The sequence below is a fragment of the Zonotrichia leucophrys genome, chromosome 7 (assembly GCF_028769735.1).
Source record: "Zonotrichia leucophrys gambelii isolate GWCS_2022_RI chromosome 7, RI_Zleu_2.0, whole genome shotgun sequence".
Classification (NCBI taxonomy): domain Eukaryota; kingdom Metazoa; phylum Chordata; class Aves; order Passeriformes; family Passerellidae; genus Zonotrichia; species Zonotrichia leucophrys.
This window is the reverse complement of record NC_088177.1, coordinates 34,869,946-34,891,103: the sequence shown is the minus strand read 5'-3', so window position 1 is coordinate 34,891,103 and position 21,158 is coordinate 34,869,946. Positions and strand designations below refer to the sequence as shown.

Sequence of the window (21,158 nt, the reverse complement as noted above, 5' to 3'; positions counted from 1 at the left end):
TCTCAGTACCTCTGTGGGTCAGGCTTCACCAGAAAATAACTTTTTCCAGCTGATGAAATTAGTTTCTATTGAAGTGAAAGTTTCACGGCTGAACACAGAACTGGAAATCAGCTCCCAGCAAAGCATTTATTAAAAATATCCATTCTATGAACCCTATTGAGTCCCACAAATAGAGGCCATTTGGCAAGTCAATAACATTGGCAACTGCCTCCCCTTATGAACCATTAAAAGGGAGCACTTTCCCCCAACTACTTCCCATTGCTGCTGAAAGTCTTTATTCTTTAAAAGGGCTGATTAACTCGTGTTTTGACACTAAAGGTAAAAACTGAATGAATTTGATAAGTGCTGATTCCTGCCATTTAAAGTGACTGATCTAAAACCAGAGTGCCCTTCCCCCCATCATTTGGACCTGTTAATGATTGATCTATTATATATAATTCCTTTCTGATACAGTTGATTCATTTGTAGTCTCTTTGGAAGCAGCAATTTCAACCAAAAAATTATGTTCTTGTAACTCGAAAGTGGACATTTTCTGTTTCTGCACAAGAATCAGCAAGGGGTGTTATTAAGCCTTTCCTGTTTAGAGAAAATCAAAACTGGATGAGAAGGGGGAAAAACAACCTAAATCACAATCTGCAAAACCAAACTCCAAACCAAATAAAAATCCACTGTGTATCTCAAACTCCAGTACAGCTATTCCTAGAAATACAGCATTGCTGTGTTGGAAGGAACTTTGGGAGATCATCTAGTCTAACTCCCTTGCTCAAAACACGGTCAACTTCAGCAGGTTGCCCAGCACTGTCTCCAGCTGGGACTGAATATTTCCATGGATGAAGCCTCTTGGGTCACCTTGTTCAAGTATTCAACCACAACCACAGTAAAAACCCCACCACTTCCTCTAAATGGTTATGCAAACTTTCCTGTGTTTCAATTTGAGCCCTTTGCCTCAGTGTCCCTGGGCACTGCAGAGAAGTCTTACCTAGCCTTCAATCATTCTTTTTTTCCCCATAATTTGTTTGAGTAATGCAGAAAAAACATCTCCAACCACAAAGACATTATTTACTGGAACTTTTGTTAGCCTTTGTGATTCTGACAACTAATCACAACCAACTGCTTCTATTTTGCACAGTTCTCAGTGCCACAGTAGTAGGAGGTTAAAATTTAATGCATTGTCAAAGTCAAATCTCAATTATCTGGAATAACGGAGTGGAGAGAGCACATAAAAGTAAAAATGCAGATAAAACACATCCAGATAAGCTTTATAAACAGGGAGGACATAAGAGAAAGAAGAAAGAAAGGTCAGGGTGCTGATGCCAGAAGAGGCAGCGATGCAAACAGGTCAGCCCAGGACACCTCACTTTAGTGCTCCAAGTGTTGAAGCAAGCTCTGGGTGCAGGTTCAGACCTGCAGCCACTGCCCTCCCGACCCTGGCTGGTTCAGCACTGCAGTCTGCCTGCTCTTGCCCATTTGGCTCACATCCCAACACAGCCTGCAGCCCCCAAATCCTGATCATCCATGTACCAGGCTCCATGCACACACCAAACCATACTCGGAGTAGTTGCCTCCTCTCACCATTTCTGGACAAAGCCAAACAGTTCTAAAAGCAAACCTGAAGTAGCTGATGGATTCCAGTAGTCCAAGGACTGGATTATGAAAAAAATACAGACACAAGACCTATAAACTCTCTCCAAAAGCTTCTCAAGTGCTGATGCATCAATCCTGCTGCTTTCAAATACTCCCCCAACCCCTCACAGCAGTCCCCACACACACCTGAGGCTTCATGCTTCCCTTCTGCAGATGGTACCATTGTATTCCTTTTATTTTAGGCATTTTGAACTTAAAGGTACGTGAGTGGGATGACAATTACATCTTCCCAAGAGCTGCACAAGGGTTCAGAGAAGAGCTGGGCCAGGTGCTGTGCAGCACAGATGCCAGCAGCCTGCCCAAGTCCTATCCCTAAGTAGCTCTAACATGTGCCAGTGTGTACAGACCTACCCAAAGGACATATGGATGAAGATCTGGTCTCAGGTCATTATTGGCACAAGCAGCACTGGGTTGTCTGCAGCAGGCACTTTTTCCCAAGTCAGTATTGGGAACCTGCCCCAAATCAGTCACTGCAGCACACACAGACGCCAGCATGCAGGAAAGGGAACATGAAATCAAGACCTCTGTGATGTCAAGCCCACAGGAGTGGACTTTTCCCCCCAGTAATTTCCAGAGTCTTGATTCTGATTCTCAGTCATTAAAATATTCCACAGCCATGCAGAATAACCTTTACATTTATGCTTCAGCCATATTCCAGGAGACAGAGTAATGAGCTCCCTATCTTTTCCATGTGGATGTAGCAGCCTTCTCCTCCAGAGCTAAATCACTGTGAAGCACTGCTCAGTACCATTAAAGCCCTGCTCAGCTCAGCCCTGAGTTATCAGCACAGCAGCAGATTGGTGGCTCTCCTATACATATTAAGTAATCTGGATTGGAAGCTGCCACAGGAAAGCCACATCTCATTTTAATTTGCATCTAAGATATAAATCTGTGGCCTTTGCCTAAAGGTTTGTCACTCTAGCTCAAAGCTTGACAAAGGTCAGAATACTCAATTTTCTGCTTTAAATTCTAATGGCAGATGAGAGATACATTTCTTAGCATAAATATTTATATATAAACATACTTTATATATGCATGTATACACACCCCCCCAATCCTAAAATATCTCAGCATATGTGTAAGTGTAACAAATACTGCCACAGAGTCACAAGTGAATGGAATAGCATACTGTGAGTCTGCCTGACCTAAGATGTGGATTTGAATAGAAAAAGAAAATCAGTTGAGGTAATGGGACCTTGAAATTTTAGCAGTGTTCCTTCTGCACTAAAATAAGCAAGTTAACATTAATTGGCAATGTAAGCATCAAGAAGTCTCAAGATTGAGAAGATGGTAAACAAAAGCTAATCTATAAAATTTAACAGGAAGCACATTATCACTGCACAAAAGCTGAAAATATATAGTGTTTTCAATAATTGTAATTATTTTACTGCATTAATGTTTCTTTCATAAAAACCAGAGATTTAAAATACTCATCTGGTACTTTCCCCTGCACCCAACAAAGCGCAGGCTTGTTGCACTCCCTCTGTGAGCCTGCTTTGTGCTTTGCTCACAGACACTTCCACATTTAGAGAACAAATCTGACAAATCAGAAACTGTGCATGACCCACGTACTGACACCACAACAGCAACGCTGCCTTAGGAGTCACAGGAAGGCCAGACTGGCTTCCAGTTAACACCCCTCTGTCCTGTATATAGGTGGTCTCATGCAGCACTGTGTCAAAAACAGTGCAAAAATGTGTCTCAAGTGCAGCCTCAAAGCACCCAACACTTTTACACCACACAAGCCACATTTTTACAGCCTGCTCATATAGAAAGGGCCAGGCTGATCTTTACTCACCCCTCCTAAAGTAAGGGTGGAAGTCAAATGACAAAAAGCACCCCTCATGCTTTCAACCCTGGGAGCTGCATACTCATCACACATAAAGTCTTTGCTTTAAATGTGGCTTTAAAAAGGATCAAGAATCTTAAAAAGATGCAGCTAAAAACCAAAAGTGAAATAAATCCCTCTTATGCAGAAAGTCACTAATCGGGTAAAGAGAACTCGAGAGACAGTGAACTCCTAAATCTTACCATTTCATGGGCAATCATTTGATTTTAAAATTACAATGTGCTCTTAACCAGCTGAGGTCTATGAATCAGAAATTCCTGGCACATGGGCAATTTTTAGTCAATAGGTGGTGGGAACTGGACTGGAAAAGGGATTATGTCCCCTTCCGTTTTCTTTTACAACCTTCCAGAAATCTCCCTCCTGAACTGCACCCCTGCTTTCTCCCACATCCCTTCATATGAGCCCCAAAGCATTCATGTTTAATTCTCTAACAGAAAAGCAAAATAAGGGGCTGCCTGATTAAACATTAAGGACCTTTTCTCTCTTTATGGAAAATACCTTTGATTTAATGGGAACAATTTGGTAGCTGTTTATCTGAAGGTTATCCATTAATTGCTGGCCATGTGATTTGGAAGAATTGTTTTTTGTATCTGGGGGCATTGAGTCATGGGGGCATAAAGGCACATTAATAGTATCTAATATGAAATGCCTGGATTATCTTCTCCCTTTGAAAAGCCCCTCAAAAGCCAAGAACTTGTACCTAGTCTGCCTGTCTCTGGGACAGCACAGAAAACAGAAGAGGTCCCTCTCATTCACCTTATTTATAAAAGGCCTGATTCTAAACTTCTCTAGAAATATTCTCAGAAGCTTCAAAACCAAAGTGATTATGTGATGCATGGAAAAACATCTGGGAGGACGAAGCTATGTCCCTAGTCCCAGTGGACACTTAAATGCAGATTTATTACAGACAAAATTTATTCCATCAAAATTTGTTCTCCACCTCGTGGACTGATTCCTCCTACACTACTGTATTGATTTCACCACTGAAGTGTTGCATTAATGAATCAGGCTCTCCATGTCCACTGTGCTACTATAAAGGATCACATTTTGTTATATGGACCATAAAATGCAGCAGAGGAAAATAAATCTGTTTTGTTTTTGTTTTGCTGCCTGCTTTGGTGTCTGCATTAAATAATATACCCATTATATACTGTTTTGTTTCCACTTATAAAGATACAAATGATGGTGCCAATAACATTCCCATGCACTTATATTCAGAATCAGCTCTTTACCCTTAAAAGTCTGGGGACAGCAAGGGAATTAATTCAGGATTTCATGGTAAATGTAGGGCTTAAAAAACGCATCCTCACAGAGAGGTTATTTACTCACATGGTGCATAGAACATGACAAGGGTGTGCTTCTTCTTCTTCAATGACTCCCTGAAGTCTTCTCCAGCCAGGTGGATAACACTGGTCTGTTTTTCTTCCCATGCAGGCTCAGGTGGAGGTGGTGCTTCAGGACTAGAAAAGCAAGACAATGAAATTGGTTTGAAAATGTTTCTGGAAGCAGATAAAGGGACAGCATTGTCCTGGTCATAATTAGCATGAGGTAGCTGATGTGAAAAATCCTTCAAGATGTCTGCGCAGTAGAAAGACATACTCAATATTTCCAACACCAGGCAACAGCAAAAAAAAAAAAAAAAAAAAAGATGAAAGTTAATTTCTGGAACTCAGATAATTTAAAATAATTAAAATATAATTTAAGTAACTTTAGTCAGGCATATGAGTAGAAATGTCAAATAAAGACTTCCTACATTGCATCCAACACCTGGGTGGTAAAAACATTGATACATACCACTGTATCATCCACAGCCTTGAACTGAGAAGAACAGCAAGAAGGTGGAATTAAAAGGCAACTGATATAGAACAGCACCTTCCATTCAAATATCCTTTTTGTACTCTTTATCCCTATCATGCAAACTTCTGTAAAGAATTTCATGACCTTCTCTAGAATTCAGATATTAAAGCCAGGATGCAAAAATCAGCATCGTTCCACTTGGAATACTGGGGGTGACTGAACTGGAATATTTTACTTTGGTAAAGAGAATGTCAGGTTTCAATTATGACTGCACATACTGGCTAGATCAGAGCAATCCTGCACACCTAGAGCGTCTCTAACAAAAATTCTGCTATTCACTAGCTCACAGACCTCTCTCAGACTCATTAAATTCATTCCTGCTGTATCTTAAATAGTGATTACTTTATATAAAATCATCAGAATGGTGCCACGGTATAAAGACCTTCATATGTCGCCTTGGTAATAAATTAGCTTTTCAGACTTTCCTGACACTTTCAATGACACCATTTTAAGTTGTATCAGGTACATAAAAACCAAGTGGAGAAAAACTCAATTTTTAAAGTCCTTCTCAAGGTCACTTGGTGGTCATTCATTGTATTTCCACCATTACCGATTCTCCAGTTTTTAGAGAAAGACTTAGATGTGTTTCAGAGAAAGAAGAGTTACACAGTGTGTCCTTTAGCTGAATTCCTCCATGAACACAGTTGTTGTGAGCTATCACTGATTACAGTTACAGAGGTGGGACTTTACTCTCACACAAAATTTCCCACACTGACCTGGAATAAGCTACCCAGCAACTGGTAACAGCCTGGTGTGGCAGCACAATCACCAGAGAGGAACCACAGCCAAAACCTGCATGGCTGCAAGCACCCATTGAGACAAGTCTCCACAGGCTGTACTTTTATCACCAGCCTGCACCCCAGATGCATCCCTATTTCCACCAGCTTCAGTGCAGCTGTGTCAGTTTTATCCCTGTCAGAAAACAAGGGAATGCATCTCTAGCTGGGAGAACATCCAGGAGCCAAGAGGAGGAAAGTTGTCTGGGCTTCACCTGTACTGCTGACTAGCTGAGGCCGCAGACAAAAGTCTTCAAGAGCCACAGTAGGATCCAGAAGAATTAACACCACTTTCCTGTTCCTCATTGCATATTCACCTGCTGGTACAGGCAGCATCAGCCTGACTGTTTAACTCACCACAAAGTGCACAGTGCTCAAAAGAGCTGAGCAAAGCAGTGAAATGAGGACAATGACTTCATGTACAATACAGATAGAGCAGCCTGGAGCCTCTGTGGGCAGGGAGGCCAAGGGAGTACCATGTCTAAAAGTAAAATACAGATAAAGCTCCTCAATACGCTACAACAATACTGCCAGACCATATCCACTACCTGCTTTGAAGCAGTAAGAGATGAAGGGAAGGGAAGGGAAGGGAAGGGAAGGGAAGGGAAGGGAAGGGAAGGGAAGGGAAGGGAAGGGAAGGGAAGGGAAGGAAGGGAAGGGAAGGGAAGGGAAGGGAAGGGAAGGGAAGGGAAGGGAAGGGAAGGGAAGGGAAGGGAAGGGAAGGGAAGGGAAGGGAAGGAAGGAAGGGAAGGGAAGGGAAGGGAAGAAGGAAGGGAAGGGAAGGGAAGGGAAGGGAAGGGAAGGGAAGGGAAGGGAAGGGAAGGGAAGGGAAGGGAAGGGAAGGGAAGGGAAGGGAAGGGAAGGGAAGGGAAGGGAAGGGAAGGAAGGAAGGGAAGGGAAGGAAGGGAAGGGGAAGGGAAGGGGAAGGGAAGGGAAGGGAAGGGAAGGGAAGGGAAGGGGAGAAGAGAAGCCCACACAGCCTCTTCCCCCACCAAATAAAAGGGGGAAAATAAAGATTACATTCCTCATGCCAACTAGTTAAATGATTAAAATATTCCCAAAACTCTGGCAGGTTTTCTTCCCCTTGACTAATGCAGAAAATACATGAGGCTTACAGTACCTAAAGAAAACGCATATTTTATATATATATGCATACTTTTACATACATGCATATATAATACATACTTAAAGAGAGAATTCTCCCAGCAATTTATTTTGAAATGGAATTATTGTCATCATTTTCATATCAAACTTAATTCTGCATATTTCTGCACGCCACCCAAGAAAAGTTGGTTAGTGCACACAAAGGTGCTGGTTTTGTTGGTCTCACTGGCTTTCCTTCAGCCTCACATGGGTGGAATTCTAGGCATTGGCTCTGAAATGCTGGAAAGAGAAAAGTACAACTGTAGAAATTCAGTTACTAACACTGGGATCTGCTGCTTTGTATAAAGAGGAAACAACAAATGTTCTGTTTATTTTTCAGAGCCATTGCTATTCCTTCTCCAGGGAAAGGCTTAAGGTATATTTGAAAAATGTTTAATTTGGGAAAGAAATACCAGGGCAGCTATGAAAAACCCCATGGCAAATAACGGATTTGGTGCATTAGAGACCATAATTAACATACATGCTTCTTTGGGTTGGAATACTGGAATTCAGTGTAATTTTGTTAGCAAGGGATTTAGGCAGTGTTGAAACTCTGCTTAGTTCCTCATCAAAGCCATCTGCAGGAGTCACTAACCAGGAACCCAAATACTATCTTAAAACCCTCAAAACTTACTTCTGCAGCCATTCAATGATCTTCTTCTTTGTTCTGAGGTGTGGCAGAGTGTATTTCTCCTCTCCATCCTTAAAATACTTCAAAGTAGGAAACCCTGAGATGTGATATCTTTCTGCCAGAGCCTTGTTGACAGTAGCATCGACTGCAGCAAGGACACCCGGACTCTGAAAGAGAGATCACCTCCTGTAAATCCCAGCCACACACACACACCCAAACACCTCTTCAGCAGGACACAGTGGGCTTGGGGGCAGTCACTCATGCTCTAGGTGCCTTTGCTGCCTCTAGAACAAGAGGACATAGTCTTAAGCTGTGCCAGGGGCTTGCGTTGGACATGAATAAGAATTTTTTCATCTAAAAGGTGATTAGACATTGGAATGGGCTGCCCAGGGAGATGGTGGAGACACTATTCCTGGAGGTGTTTAAGGAAAGACTGGATGTGGCACTCAGTGCCATGGTCTAGTTGACATGGTTGGACTTGATTTTAATGGTCCTTTCCAACATGTTTAATGCTGTGATTTTGTGCACAGACATACAGAAAGACACAGAGAACTGATGCAAAACCAGAAGGGGACATACTATGGACTAAATGTTACCAGAGTCTTACCTGTTCCCCTCCCATTTCTGATGGATTGTCTTTATATAATTCACTCTATAATGCTTAAGAGCCATTCCCAGAAACTGCATTTCCTCCCACATATCCCTGTTTCTCCCAGAAGAAACAAGCACTGCTAAAGGTAAGTTTACTTTAAGGCAAATTCATCTTTCCCAAACTTGTGGTTATCTTTTCATGGACCACCTTTAGAGACACAGAAGAATAGGCATTTTTAAAGTGTGATTCATTGGATCTTTGTTTTTCTCATCTCCTCCCTCTCCAACAGCAATAAAGGAACTTTAGATGTCTCCACAGAAGATGCTTAAAGTATGGGGGAGACCAATTCTACTTCTCCTCCTGCATGGCATACACAGCACAAGACTGAATCAATAACACTAATACTTGTATTATTGGATCTCTCTTCTCCAGCCATGCTGATGGAGCACTTATGATGAAGCTAATGGAGTGGTGCAACCATTAAAAATGGTGTATTTGAAACAGGGATCAACCCCTTTTGTTTTTTTCCAAATCTAATTCATAAATAAAAGCCTATGTTTTTTCACATTCAATGTCTTTAAGTAAGAGGAAAAAAATTCATTTTTGGATTTGATCATATTATGTATAAGGCCTACAGTAGAATACATAAACATTTTTCGATTTTGTTTTCGTTCAAGACAGAATGTTCTTTCTCAGACTTTGGCAGGGCTCATGCATCAGCGATGAGACTGTACTTTGGAAGCACATTTTGAAGGGTCCTGTGGGAGGATGAGAACAGCTGAATTTGTTGTAGGGAGAAAAGTCACTTTTATTACTCTAGTTATTTATTACTGATTATTTGAAGGATATAATAAAGGAAATTAGCTTACATCACTGGTTACATGGAGAAACTCTGCAGCCTTCTCATATTCTGGCTTCATTTTCTTACAGTGCCCACACCCTGCCAAAAAAAAAAAATACAATTAAGTTGTATGCACCATGGTTATTCATTGACCCATTCAGCCATTATCAAAATCCAAAACCATGTAGTAAAGATTTACTAGAATTTCGTATGCATTTTACTTAATACATTTGTAAAGCCTTAGTACAATATAGGATTTTTTCCAAAATGGCCACAACAGTTTAAAATAATAATAATAATAATAATAATAATAATACACCCCTGATTTCACACCCACACCTCTTTCCTTACAAAAAGTACTACAAATATTTGTCAAGCCCATTGCTTCTATCATCTCTTGGGCACAGTACAGTCTCACCCATTTCAGTTTCCAAATCTTTATCTGCTTTAAAAAGAATCAACACAGCTCCTCACGTGACTTTGTGACTTTCAGTGGAGGCTTACACTAGCACAGCTTAATAGAGTAATATAATTTGAATTCAACTGCACTGATAATAAGCCCTGCTTTACATGGTGCAGCATGTCCTTCTAGGAAGTATTTGCACTGATTTAATCACATCAGTGTAATTACACCACCACATATGCTCCCAACATAAGCAGGATCTGTAAAACCGAGATAATGGTGCTTTCTCGCTTGTGCGAAGTTCTCCTGAGATCTGCCATTACTTCACTGCTAAGTGCTGACATTACAATAAAGTAGAATGAATGTATGAGTGAGAAAAGCAGACTTGGAATAAAGTATTAGGGTGTAAATTAAACTGCTTTCAGCTGGTGCAGTTGCTTGCAGGCAAGCTGAACTTTCAGGCCCAGGTGAGGATCCCACCACACTTGGGCACCTCCAGTGCGCTGCTGGGCCTCAGTGAGAGCCCCTGCCCTGTCCCCAAGGGACTGGCACAATGGCAGCCCCCCTGGGACAGTGCACAGGGACAGAGGGGCTGGGGTGAACACCCAGCAGGTGAGGCTCAGGTCTGACTGGAGTGCAGGCAGCTGGGACAAGGTGCTCACACAGCCCCAGAGCGCTGCGATCCCGTGCACTGCCTTGCTGCACCTCTCCCTCCCCTCTGCAGCAGCTGCCAGCTCGCTTTCCTGAGCTGTTATTGTTGGAAGGGGCACTTGAAAACCCAGACTCTGCTGAGCTTTTGGAAGTTGTATCAGAAGATATGGCTAGAAATGTGTTTCAATGCATGCCAGCAAAAGCTGACTCTGAGGTGTTCTGGTAACAGGCTGGGGCTATTTTTACACCATTGTCCAAAAGAAAATAAACCAAAGCCTCTGAACCTCAGTGCTGCTTTGTTTCCTTCTGATGGGATGATGGCTGAAGCCAGCAGACACAAATCTGGGCCTGAACTCAACCAGACAAGCATGTTTTACATAGCCTAAGCAAAGAATATTTGCAGCCAAGAAGCAGGAAGACACCCAGGTGTAAGTAACTTCACCAGAGCAAACAGAGCCACCACAGCACACCATGGAACACTTTCAGGGCATGTTTATGGAACATTTGAACAACAAATGCAAATCCCACCTAAGAATTACAGCAAATACCAAAGCAGTTGATCTCAGACCAGCTCCTGTTCAAACACCAGCTACAGTCCATACCACTTAGTCATCTGTACAGAGACCACAGCACTAAAGAGCCCCATGCCATTCTTGTAAGGAAAAACCAGTATTGTGGTAGGAGCAGCAGAACAATTGGAGCTCAGCTGGTGGAGAGAGCTTTGCTTTAATTTTACACCATTGTATGAGAATGCTGGGAACCTGATGCGACAGCTTTACAGGAGAATTCAGGAAGAAGCTGGGACAGGCTGAGGAAGAGTTACTGTTTCAGCACTCCTCATCTTGGTTAAAAGCACAAAAGAGGCTGGAAAATGATTTATTTGCCACCCACAGAAAACTTGCAGGCATATGGCTTTGTGTAAGGGGCTGACAGATCCCTCTGACACCTGCCCAATTTGATTTATTTCTCCTCTTAGGAGCAGGGAACTGAATTCATTTTGTGCTCTTCCTCACTTTTAACCAAAGGGCATCTCAACTCCCAGTTCAGATACCTGGGAACCTCTCTGAATTAGGTAGCTGAAATTTGTACAAACAGTGATTTTCTGCAGGGCTAACTTCACCTTGATGGGATTTACACAGTGTATCCCTTAGCCACAGCAAGGTTCATACTGTGCTCTAGCTACAGTATCCACATAATCTACACTATATTCCAATTATATTACAATAATTAATTAGATCTGATCAACCAAAGGCATTAAAGAACCAGAGTTTTCAAAAAGTCATGCAGAGGGAGAAAAAACCCCAAACCAGTAACACAGGCACATTTTGCCCAGGAAATGAAAAAATACCCAAAGCATCTGAAGATCATGTACGTAATATTTTGGATGAAGATATCCAGACCATGAAATGTCACTGTTCCAGGTTCTTTCATGAAATCACACAGACACAGCATTACTGACTGCCACAAAGCTAACTCACTCAGGCTTAAAATAAAGGGAAGCAACATCAGATCTTTAAAAGGCACTTAAATGCAAACTGAAATCTTCAAATCTTTATTGTGAATGCTTGTTCTACCCCTGACAGAGGACAGCATGATGTATCAGCCTGGAAAAAAGTCACAACATTAAACTGAACCTGAGAGAGGGACGACAAATTTTAAGAGCTTCTCCCACAATAAACAATGCTTTTCTGGCTGTCTTCATGAGAATTTTGCTATTGTGAGCTACAGCCTATTTTCACCTACCATTGCAGAAAAGGGGAGATATGAATTACAAATCAGACCTACAAACTGCAAGCCAATTAATCTCTCCTATGATTATTTATCCTATCTTTGAATAATCCTGTGAAGATTGCCATTAAATGTTTGAGGCCAATTGAAAGTTATTTAAATGAATTCCAAGGTCACTGCCTCTCCTTTGATTGCTACATTAGGTTGTTCAGCAGCAGCTTCATCCCTCTGTGCTAAGCTCCTCTAGTTTTAGATGCTTTCTGTTTATAAAATGAGTGTGGAAAATAACAACCCTACAGGCCCAGATGCTCCTGTGTGCAGCTGGGACAATGGAAGGAGCCCAGAGGTCTGCAGTGGGCACCTGTGACAGATGTGCTTCCAGAAGATGCACTGCCCTGTTAAGGGCTTACTGACATTAAAACTCAAAGCCTAAGCAAGGGAAGTTGGATGCCAGGGGAGAAGAAAGGCTGCACTCAATACAAGGATGGCCTGGGCCTGTCGGATCTCAAGATCTCAGTCCTGAGATCTGAGCCACCGAGACCACCTTGGGGGTCTCGGGAGTCCTGGAATGTTGCCAGAAGTGTCTGGTAGCTGGACTTTAACCCTACACAGGAGACGACAAGGATGAGGGCTTCACCAGGGTGAATGGTGAAGGGATTAGCTAATTAGAGGGTGAGACACAGGGTTTAAGATTTATGTACAGGGGGGTTTAGAGGAGTAAGATGGAGGAATTGGGGCGTGTCCTGTCCTTCTTCTTCTTCCTCTTCTCCTCCATCTTCTTTGGCCACGGTGGCACCTTTGGATTGGTTATTACTGAGAGTGCACCGAGTTATAAGAATAGATGGTATTGGGGAGAAATGATAAATATTGTACACGTAACAAAGGGTATAAAGATACGTGGCGGTCCGGAGGACAGCACAGTGTGCTCATGGCTGACTGCTGAGCAGATCTCTGTTCGGCTGAAAGAACATCTTTTAGATAAACAATTAATAAACATAAAAACCGAAAGAAGAACTGAAGCCTCTTCTCGTCCTTCGATACGCGGGTGCCCCAAGGCCACCCCGGGCCTTTCCAGGCCCCTCAAACAGCCGAGATAACCGGACATGGGCCTGCTCCAGCATTGCCACCCTCTGAGCCTCTGTGGGGCATGGCTGGTGGGAACACCCAAGGCTCCATCCAAGAGGCCTCCCACAGCCTCAGTCTCTTCTTGCAGAAGACAAGCAGAAGACAAGCTCTGGGGGTGCAGGACAGAGTTACTCTCCATCCAGCAGCAGAAACCAGTCCAGGTTCAGTGCCTGGTTCAGAGGAGTTCAGGACAACTCCTCTGACCAACACCTCATCTTGCTCCTCCTGCACAAAAAGAGCCCAGGCTGCTAGGGCCAAGGCTCACATAGAAAGAGCATATAGATAAGAAAAAGGAAGTGTTACAAGACAGGGAAAAGAAGTCAAAACTTACAACAATCAGTGCTAGGACAGCTGATACACACCCTTGCTAACCATTTTTAAAACAGATGTCTAAATGAAGTACGGATTCTGCTTTCCCAGTTTATTTATAATCAATCTTCTCATTTGCACTGTGTAGATGGGCAGATAAGCAGCTCCTTCCTTTTTTGCAGTTACTGTCACACAGCTTAGCTCAGCTGCACCCCCAAACAATGGTGATCAAAGGTCCCCATGTCACCTCAGTGCAGACAAGTCACCTCCCTCCAGGGTCCCACTGCAGGGCAGAGGACAACACTTGCTCAGCACTTTGTCCTCTGCAGAGTGTGGCCATATGCAAATATAGAGGCAAAGGCCAAGTGTGGACAGAGCAATGCTGAAGTGAAAGGGTGAGCAGCACATGGACAAAGGAAAGCCTCACAAACATACCAGGCAACTCTTTTTCCAAGGAAATATCTGTATTTGTTTATAGCAGCCTCTTTGGCACCATGGCAAAGACTCTCACCACAGTTGCTCCAAACCTTTTCAGAAATGAACTAATACAAGTACTTCTACTGCTAAAACCAAGATTTGCAGGCAGAAAACCAGCCAAGCAGCTCCAGCTAAGCTCCTGCATATGCTGTTTTAGTGATGTCTCAAGAATATAAATCTGTTTCTCTCTGTCATTCTCTCTGTCATTCACTGTTTGCTTCTTTCAGGTTATTATGACTATATAAATAAATGCCATGCTTTTGGCCATGTCCTCTCATCTCAAGACAACATTGTCTGAGGATCTGAAGTGTGCGTGACAAGCAAGAGATAAAAGACAACATCCAGGCAGTTGTGAAGAAGCTATTTCTGACATCAAGAACCCTAGAGGTAAACTAAATTGCAAATAAAGATTTTAAAGAATCATTACATTTCTGTCATCAACACACTGCACGAATACTGTTATCGTGTACCAGCTATTTATTGTATAATGCCAGCTCCATATCCATCTATAGCTGCACACCAAAAATACCTCCATTAGCCTGACGAGAAAACGAATTTGAAGCACAAAACATGTCCTGCTTTCAGCAAGTGGGCCACTGGCAGTTCAGAATACACTCATAGAAGATTTACAGACAACTTCAAAAAAAGAAAAAAAAGAAGTAAAAAAATTCAGATGTACCTTCATTCTCTAAACATTTAACACCTGGGGATAACACCATTGGTTTCTCTATTCTTAATCCCAGAAGAGCAGTGACCTCTGAAAACAGCAGAATAGCCAGTTCTTACAAGTTAATATTGTTAACTTTGAGCTCTCATCTCTACATATGAAAGTAGGAGTACCTCCATGGAGCAGGGAAGACACAGTCCTTGCAGCCACAGCAAGGACACACAAATCCCAGCCCTCTTATCACCCATGCAAGAACACAAATGTGTTCTCTTCTGCCATGGAAGGCTGTAACATACATCACGCAAGAGGATCTCTCAGGTCTGACATGAGGCAGTTTACAGTTCCTTCACCGGTGTAGGAGAGCATAAACTACAACAGCTGCAGACTCCCTTGCATAATTTAGCCATCTGCATTGCAGACATCTGATGGAAAATCATCCACAAATTTGGCAGGGAGGCAGGATGACAAAAGCAGCTGTTTCTCCCCATAATCACAGGTATGAATTTGCAATCGTGTTGGTTGCATGTTCACTTAATAGTCACAATAGTCAGAGCAGTCAGGCCATGCCATGATCTACATGCATTTAAAAAAAACCAAAACAACCAAGCAAACAAAAAACCTAACCAAACCAAAAAAAAAAAAACCAAACAAACCAAAAAAAGAGAGGAATCACCTTAGGAAGGATCAGGAGCTCAAAGGATTTTGCACAACCTTTTCCCTCTGGGTACTTTCTCCCACCAAACCATTCATCTTCTTACCAGCAGCACTGCACACCCAGGTAAAATTCCAGATACTTAAAGACAACGTTGTTTCAAGACTTGATGTTTTCTTACAAAAGGCATATCTTCAATATCTTTAACATGATATTGAATTCAAATTTCCAACAGCTAGAAATGTGTGCACACATACACAAATCCAGACACACCTCCCCCCAATACTGTATTTTTAAAGGCAGGTTTGATTCCACCAGGCATTACACTGCTTAGAGATCAGTGACAAGCAAACAGCTTTACGGCTTTACAAAGACAAAGCCTATGAAAGGTCAGTGTGGAAAAGACTCTGAGGAACTGGAAATGCAGCATTAGAAGGAAAATACTTAAGCAGTTTGGATTACTGCAGCCAGGGCTGCTGCGGCTGCAGCCGAAGGCGGCGTGGGCTGCACAGCTGATCCTGGAGCACTGCAGCGGCTCGGCCCCGCCACCATCACCATCCCATGGCACTGCCATGAGCTCGGAGTGCAGGCAATCTGCGCGTGCAGTGAGCTGTGCAAATCCCATCCCAGCATGGCCACGCAGAAAAAAGTCCCTGCCTGCTTCCAGGAGCCCTTCAGTGTGAAGTTAGGGCAAAAAATTATTACAAATTGGTCACACTTTCTGTCCCTATGACTTGCTGAGGTGGTAGTGACCCAAACCCAGACACCATCTTGGCTTTTCTACAGTGGCATAATTTCTTCCCTCCCAGCATCACTGAAACTGCTCAGGAGAAGAATCATAGCAGTTTTGGACAATTGTAGTATGAGTTATTATTTTTAAAAAAGACAGATGCATTACATAAATCAGATCAAACTGGGAAGAGAGCTTAACTAAACATCCTCCAGGAACATTGTCTGCATCTGTGCCACATTCACAGCTCTAGCAGAAAGGCCACCTTTAGCCAGCAACAGCCCTTGGGAAGGGAAGGCTCAGCACAAGGGGCAAAGATGGAGTGGGTGCTGCAGGCTACCTGCATGGGACTAAAAAGACAGCAGCTCTGATGAACTGCACAACACACACTTCTGCCTTTATTTCTGGTCACACTGGAGCGTGTCTTCTTCTGACTCAGGCTCAGGAGAAAGGGTGAATATTCTCCTAGGCTAACGTCAGCCTGGGATTCCTGGGAGGCAGGCAGGAAGAGAGATTTCTGCTCCATCATGCCACAGTGTGCACTCTCTGCTTCTGAGCTCACAGGGGGCCATGGCTGAGCTGGACTCCTGAAAGCAGCCTTTGAAAAATTATACCCCATCTGCACAGCACAGCCTCCAGCACACATCCAGGAACAACCTCAAAGTTAATCATCATCTTTATGTAAAATAAACTAAAACAAAAAATCACATGGCTCCTTATTTTTATTCCAAAGGTGGTTTCACCTTCTAGCTATTGGAGATTACACTGCATGTATTTCCTAAAACAGCATATACATTTCCTCTCACTCAAGACTGTGGTGCAACTGGTAGAAATCAGTGTTGGGAGATGATGGTGCCTCCTACCATCCCTCTTGGGAGGGAAAAGAAGTGAAGGAAGGTGCATCAGCTGGCATTGGGAGATATGAATTACACTTCCTACACCAGCTCTGAGGAACGTGGCCCTGAGTAGGTGTTGAAAATTAATCTTCCCCTATTGAAAAGTGAGACAACAGCATGGTTGCCTTAAGGTGAAATTGTTGAGAGCTTATGAAAAATACCACCAGAAGGTTTCCTTCTCAATTAAGCCAGAGTTATTTAACATCCTAAAAAGATTCACCCCCTTCTCCATTGCCAGGTGAACAACAAAATTTTACCTTGAGGAGGAAAGAGAAGTTGCACTGGTTTCCCTCACACTCTTACCCCACTATGGAAGACTTTATGCTATGGATTTAGCAATGAAAATGCCAGAGAACACAGGAGAGATGAAAGAGCTTTGAATGTTCAGCTCACAAAACCAGCATAACCTGTGAATTATTTCCTAGGATGCAATTTGTGTAAGACATCAGCAAAATGGATGCCATGCAAAGGGATCTTCCTAAGAAAGGTAATCCCAATGAACTCCAGCTCAGGGGACAGGGGCATTAAAAGGAATGGCGACATTGAATATTACTGTGAAGATAGATGGAAAAGTCAAGTATCAGGAGGAGATACTATGCAAAATGCACAGTTTTTGTCCAAAGTCACAGCAGAAGTGGCTACCAGTTGAGATCTATTCACCTATTTAGGAGAAGAGTGCTGGCAAAGTTGCCAAGCACAAGCAGTCAGAAGCCCAGAAGACACAGTTCCACCATCAGCACAATGCCTCAGTGTCCAAACAATGAATTCATATATAATATATTTTTAAAATGGCCTCACTTGCCCACTCACCTTCTGAAGGGGCACAAGGAGCAGACAGACAGGCAAGCAGGAGCAGACAGGCAGACTGTAGGTGTCTCTGTTCACTATTTGCCCTTTATGTAAGTTCTCTACCTTTCACAGAATAAAAGTTGAAGCCATAAAGTATTTAGGAAGATAAACTTGACAATGAAAACTCCACTAGTAATGACTCAAGTAGCTGAGATACTTACTATAAGGCATTTTCCAAATGAGAGCCCTGCACAGTATATTGAGCTTATCCAAGCAAGGAAATTAATTTATTTCAGAAAAAATAAACCTGGAGTCTAATTCTTAAAGCTAATTCCTACTGTTACCTCATTATTAGAGACCTAGAAAAATAAGTTATGTTTCACTCTTATCAGAACTCACCACAAGAGCATTAAGAGCTTATATGTACACTGGGGTCAAGCTTGCCAGGAGGACAGCCATCCAATTCACACACTCAAATGTGGATTTTTAACAGCTAAAATTACTTAAGTCCTCTAAAAGACCCCTCTGAACACCGAAATAACCTACAACAAATACCCAGAAAATGAGGCCAGTCTCTCTTCAGCTGTCACCCCTCAGCTGCTCCTTGGTGCTCTGGCAGCTACTCCTGTGTCACAGGCTGAGTCAGTCAGTAAGAACTCGTTAGGAGAGAGGGAAGGCAATAGTAATGTGAGAAATGAGGCAGCAAATCCCCAAAGAAACTAATGTTCCCTTCACACCACCTGCCACACATTCACATGAAGCTTTTTTTCTGATTGGTACAGCCTTTGAAAATGTCTTCTTTAATAGAGAAAGTAATTGCTCCCAATCGGAGGTGAGCATACAGCAATGCATTTTGAACAAACCTCCCAAATTTCACAACCTCCAAATAGCCACATTTTGTTTCCTTTCCTTCTTCCTTTACTTCTAGCCTGCATTCTGCTCAACACCCACGAGTGCTACCAAGTAAGTTATTCAATGTACACGCTGTGTCCCCAGAACAGCACCATGCCACAGAGCAAGTTCAGATCCAGCCCAAATGCAGAGCAGCCCAAAACACCCCACGTTTGCCACCCTCCCTGTTGTGACACTGAACCAGAGCAAGTCAAGGCTCCTCCCTTTTAGTCCTGGCATGAGCTGCAACCAGGTTGCGAGTGATCAGCTCCAGCCACAATAATCTTGTCTGAGCTCTGTGCTCACCCAGTGGCAGATGGGGTTTCCTAAACTGGGGGGCCAAAAACTGATGTCTGCCACAATCCAGAGAACACCAAAGGCAAAATCCTGCTTCCTTCACGTTAATCAAGACTGTGCAGAGCTCATACCCCTTCCATATCTCGATTCCTGCAATACTGGAGCAGCTTTCAGTCTGGCCATGGCTTGCTAGATAAAACTCCCACGCAAGGTGAAATGTTATCTCCACTTCACAGGTTGGAAACCGACAAATATTTAGTGACTTGGGTCGTGACTGTACAAATCAAAGCAAAGCAAAGCAAAGAACTAAACTTTTACATCTCCAGGCCAAGGCTATTGCTTTTATTACTGGATCATCCTTTTTTATGACCATACCCTACTCAAAGAGCACAAACTGCTTCAAAGAGACAATAATTCCATATGAACTGTGTGCTCCAGTATCAGAAGACTGACAAAAAAAGAGACAATGGTATCAGTTATTACTGTCTTCACCCCTTCCATTAAGTATCCTATCAAGTTTTACTGCACAAGGTAATTATAAGGATTCTTACACTCTTCACATTCCCATTTATATTAAGTACCACTAAAAACTCATATTGATTTTTATTTTTAGACCCTTGAGAAACATGAGTGGTATTGTCATTAAAGGAAAAATCCATGTCAGGTTCTTAATTTTCCTGGTTTGCTGCCTTTCCAAGAACTTCTATTTTAATGTGTGATTAAATTTCCCTGAAAATAATTTCTGTGATTAGTTTAATGAGACAGATCACTGCATTGGCAGGTCACTTACACTGAACTGTTTACACTGCCTAAGATTTTTGGTGCTATTCAAATGTAGTATCAAGCAACATCTTGTTGTAGACCTCCATGCTTTTAAATAATGAAGAACCCAGTCTAAGTGTCTCAGACCTCCTCTCTCTGAAATCAACAGTCAGGCCTTGCTCATCTCAGTGGAAGCAGATTCTGAAGCCAAGAATGCACCAATTTCTAACTGGTTTACGTGAAGAATGTATCTGCCCCAGAAGCCTGCCAGGAATGTTCAGCTGAGAAGCACATGCATGCAGTGCACAGAAAGTTGGCACAATTTATGCTTGTACAGGGAAGCATTTTATTATACATCCCATTAAAAATACACTGAGGCAACATTAGAATTAGAAGCCTATGGGACATAGAGTCAAGAAACACTATTCTGAAACTGAAGCACATCTTTTCTCTTCAGCAATCTGTCCAGACTCCTAAACAGCAACATTCATCATCCAAGTGCCCTTACACAACAATTCAGTTTTCGGTGATGTGGGCACTGCAAGAGCCCACCCTGACATCTGCACTGCTCCACCAAATCCCACCAGAGGCAGGCACTGCCTGTGAGTCACAGAACACTCCAGAAAGTTTCACTTGTTCAAAGCTTTCTCTAATTCCTCTGAAACAAGAACATGTTCACAGGGTCTGGTGGCCCACAGCAGGCACCCTGACACACACATGCCTCCTTGTGCAGCTCCCAATGGGCTGGTACATGCACCTGCATCATGGGGACATGGCATCTGACCAGATTCCAGATGTACAACCTGCCTAACACACTACAAACTTCCAGCAGTCCAGACCTGCACAGGTGCACCAAAACCAGCTTCCCAGCACCCACTGTCTGCCTGTATCCCAGAGGCTCTACATCTGAAGGCAGATGCCAAAGTACCCACTGAAAACAACCAACATTCTATTTTGAAAATCACAAATGTCATATATGACAGGAACAAATGAAAATTAAAGGATCTTTCCATCCACATTCAGTGCTGCTGGATGCTTGGATAATCCACGGGCCTTTAACCTCTACTGGAACAACTGCGTTGGTTGACATTTAAAAAAAAATCTCAGATTGAATAATGAATTAGCATGGAAAAACTTTATTTATTTATAAATAATATAATTCCTTTATTTATCACAGGCTGCCAATGTTAGGCTGCTGCTGACCTATGCTAGAAAGGCCATTTTTTTCAGGCTGCAGAGTAGATTATTCTTCAGCCTTTTCAACTCGTGGCCTTTCTGTTGATGCTGCCAACAGACATCCCAATTAGAGCTCACAGCAACATAGCTTGCTTTCACAAGGAACCAGTGGGGGTCTGAAAGGGAGACTTATTTATTTACAGTTGTAAAAGATGGTTTGAAAAAATAGATTTGATTTTGTGCACACATTTTGGGTTCACTTTGCTTCATAT

At 42.6% G+C, this 21,158-nt stretch overlaps 1 protein-coding gene across 1 annotated transcript in view; it reads right to left on the bottom strand.

The window, feature by feature from the left end:
* PDIA5 (protein disulfide isomerase family A member 5) overlaps nucleotides 1-21,158 on the bottom strand; it is a 99,665-nt gene that overhangs the window by 22,655 nt on the left and 55,852 nt on the right. Inside the window, exons 12-14 of the mRNA XM_064718819.1 lie at nucleotides 9,362-9,432; nucleotides 7,904-8,067; nucleotides 4,823-4,953 (exon numbers count right to left, since the gene is read on the bottom strand). Coding sequence (XP_064574889.1) covers nucleotides 4,823-4,953; nucleotides 7,904-8,067; nucleotides 9,362-9,432 — 366 coding nt within the window. The remainder of the gene's footprint in view (nucleotides 1-4,822; nucleotides 4,954-7,903; nucleotides 8,068-9,361; nucleotides 9,433-21,158) is intronic.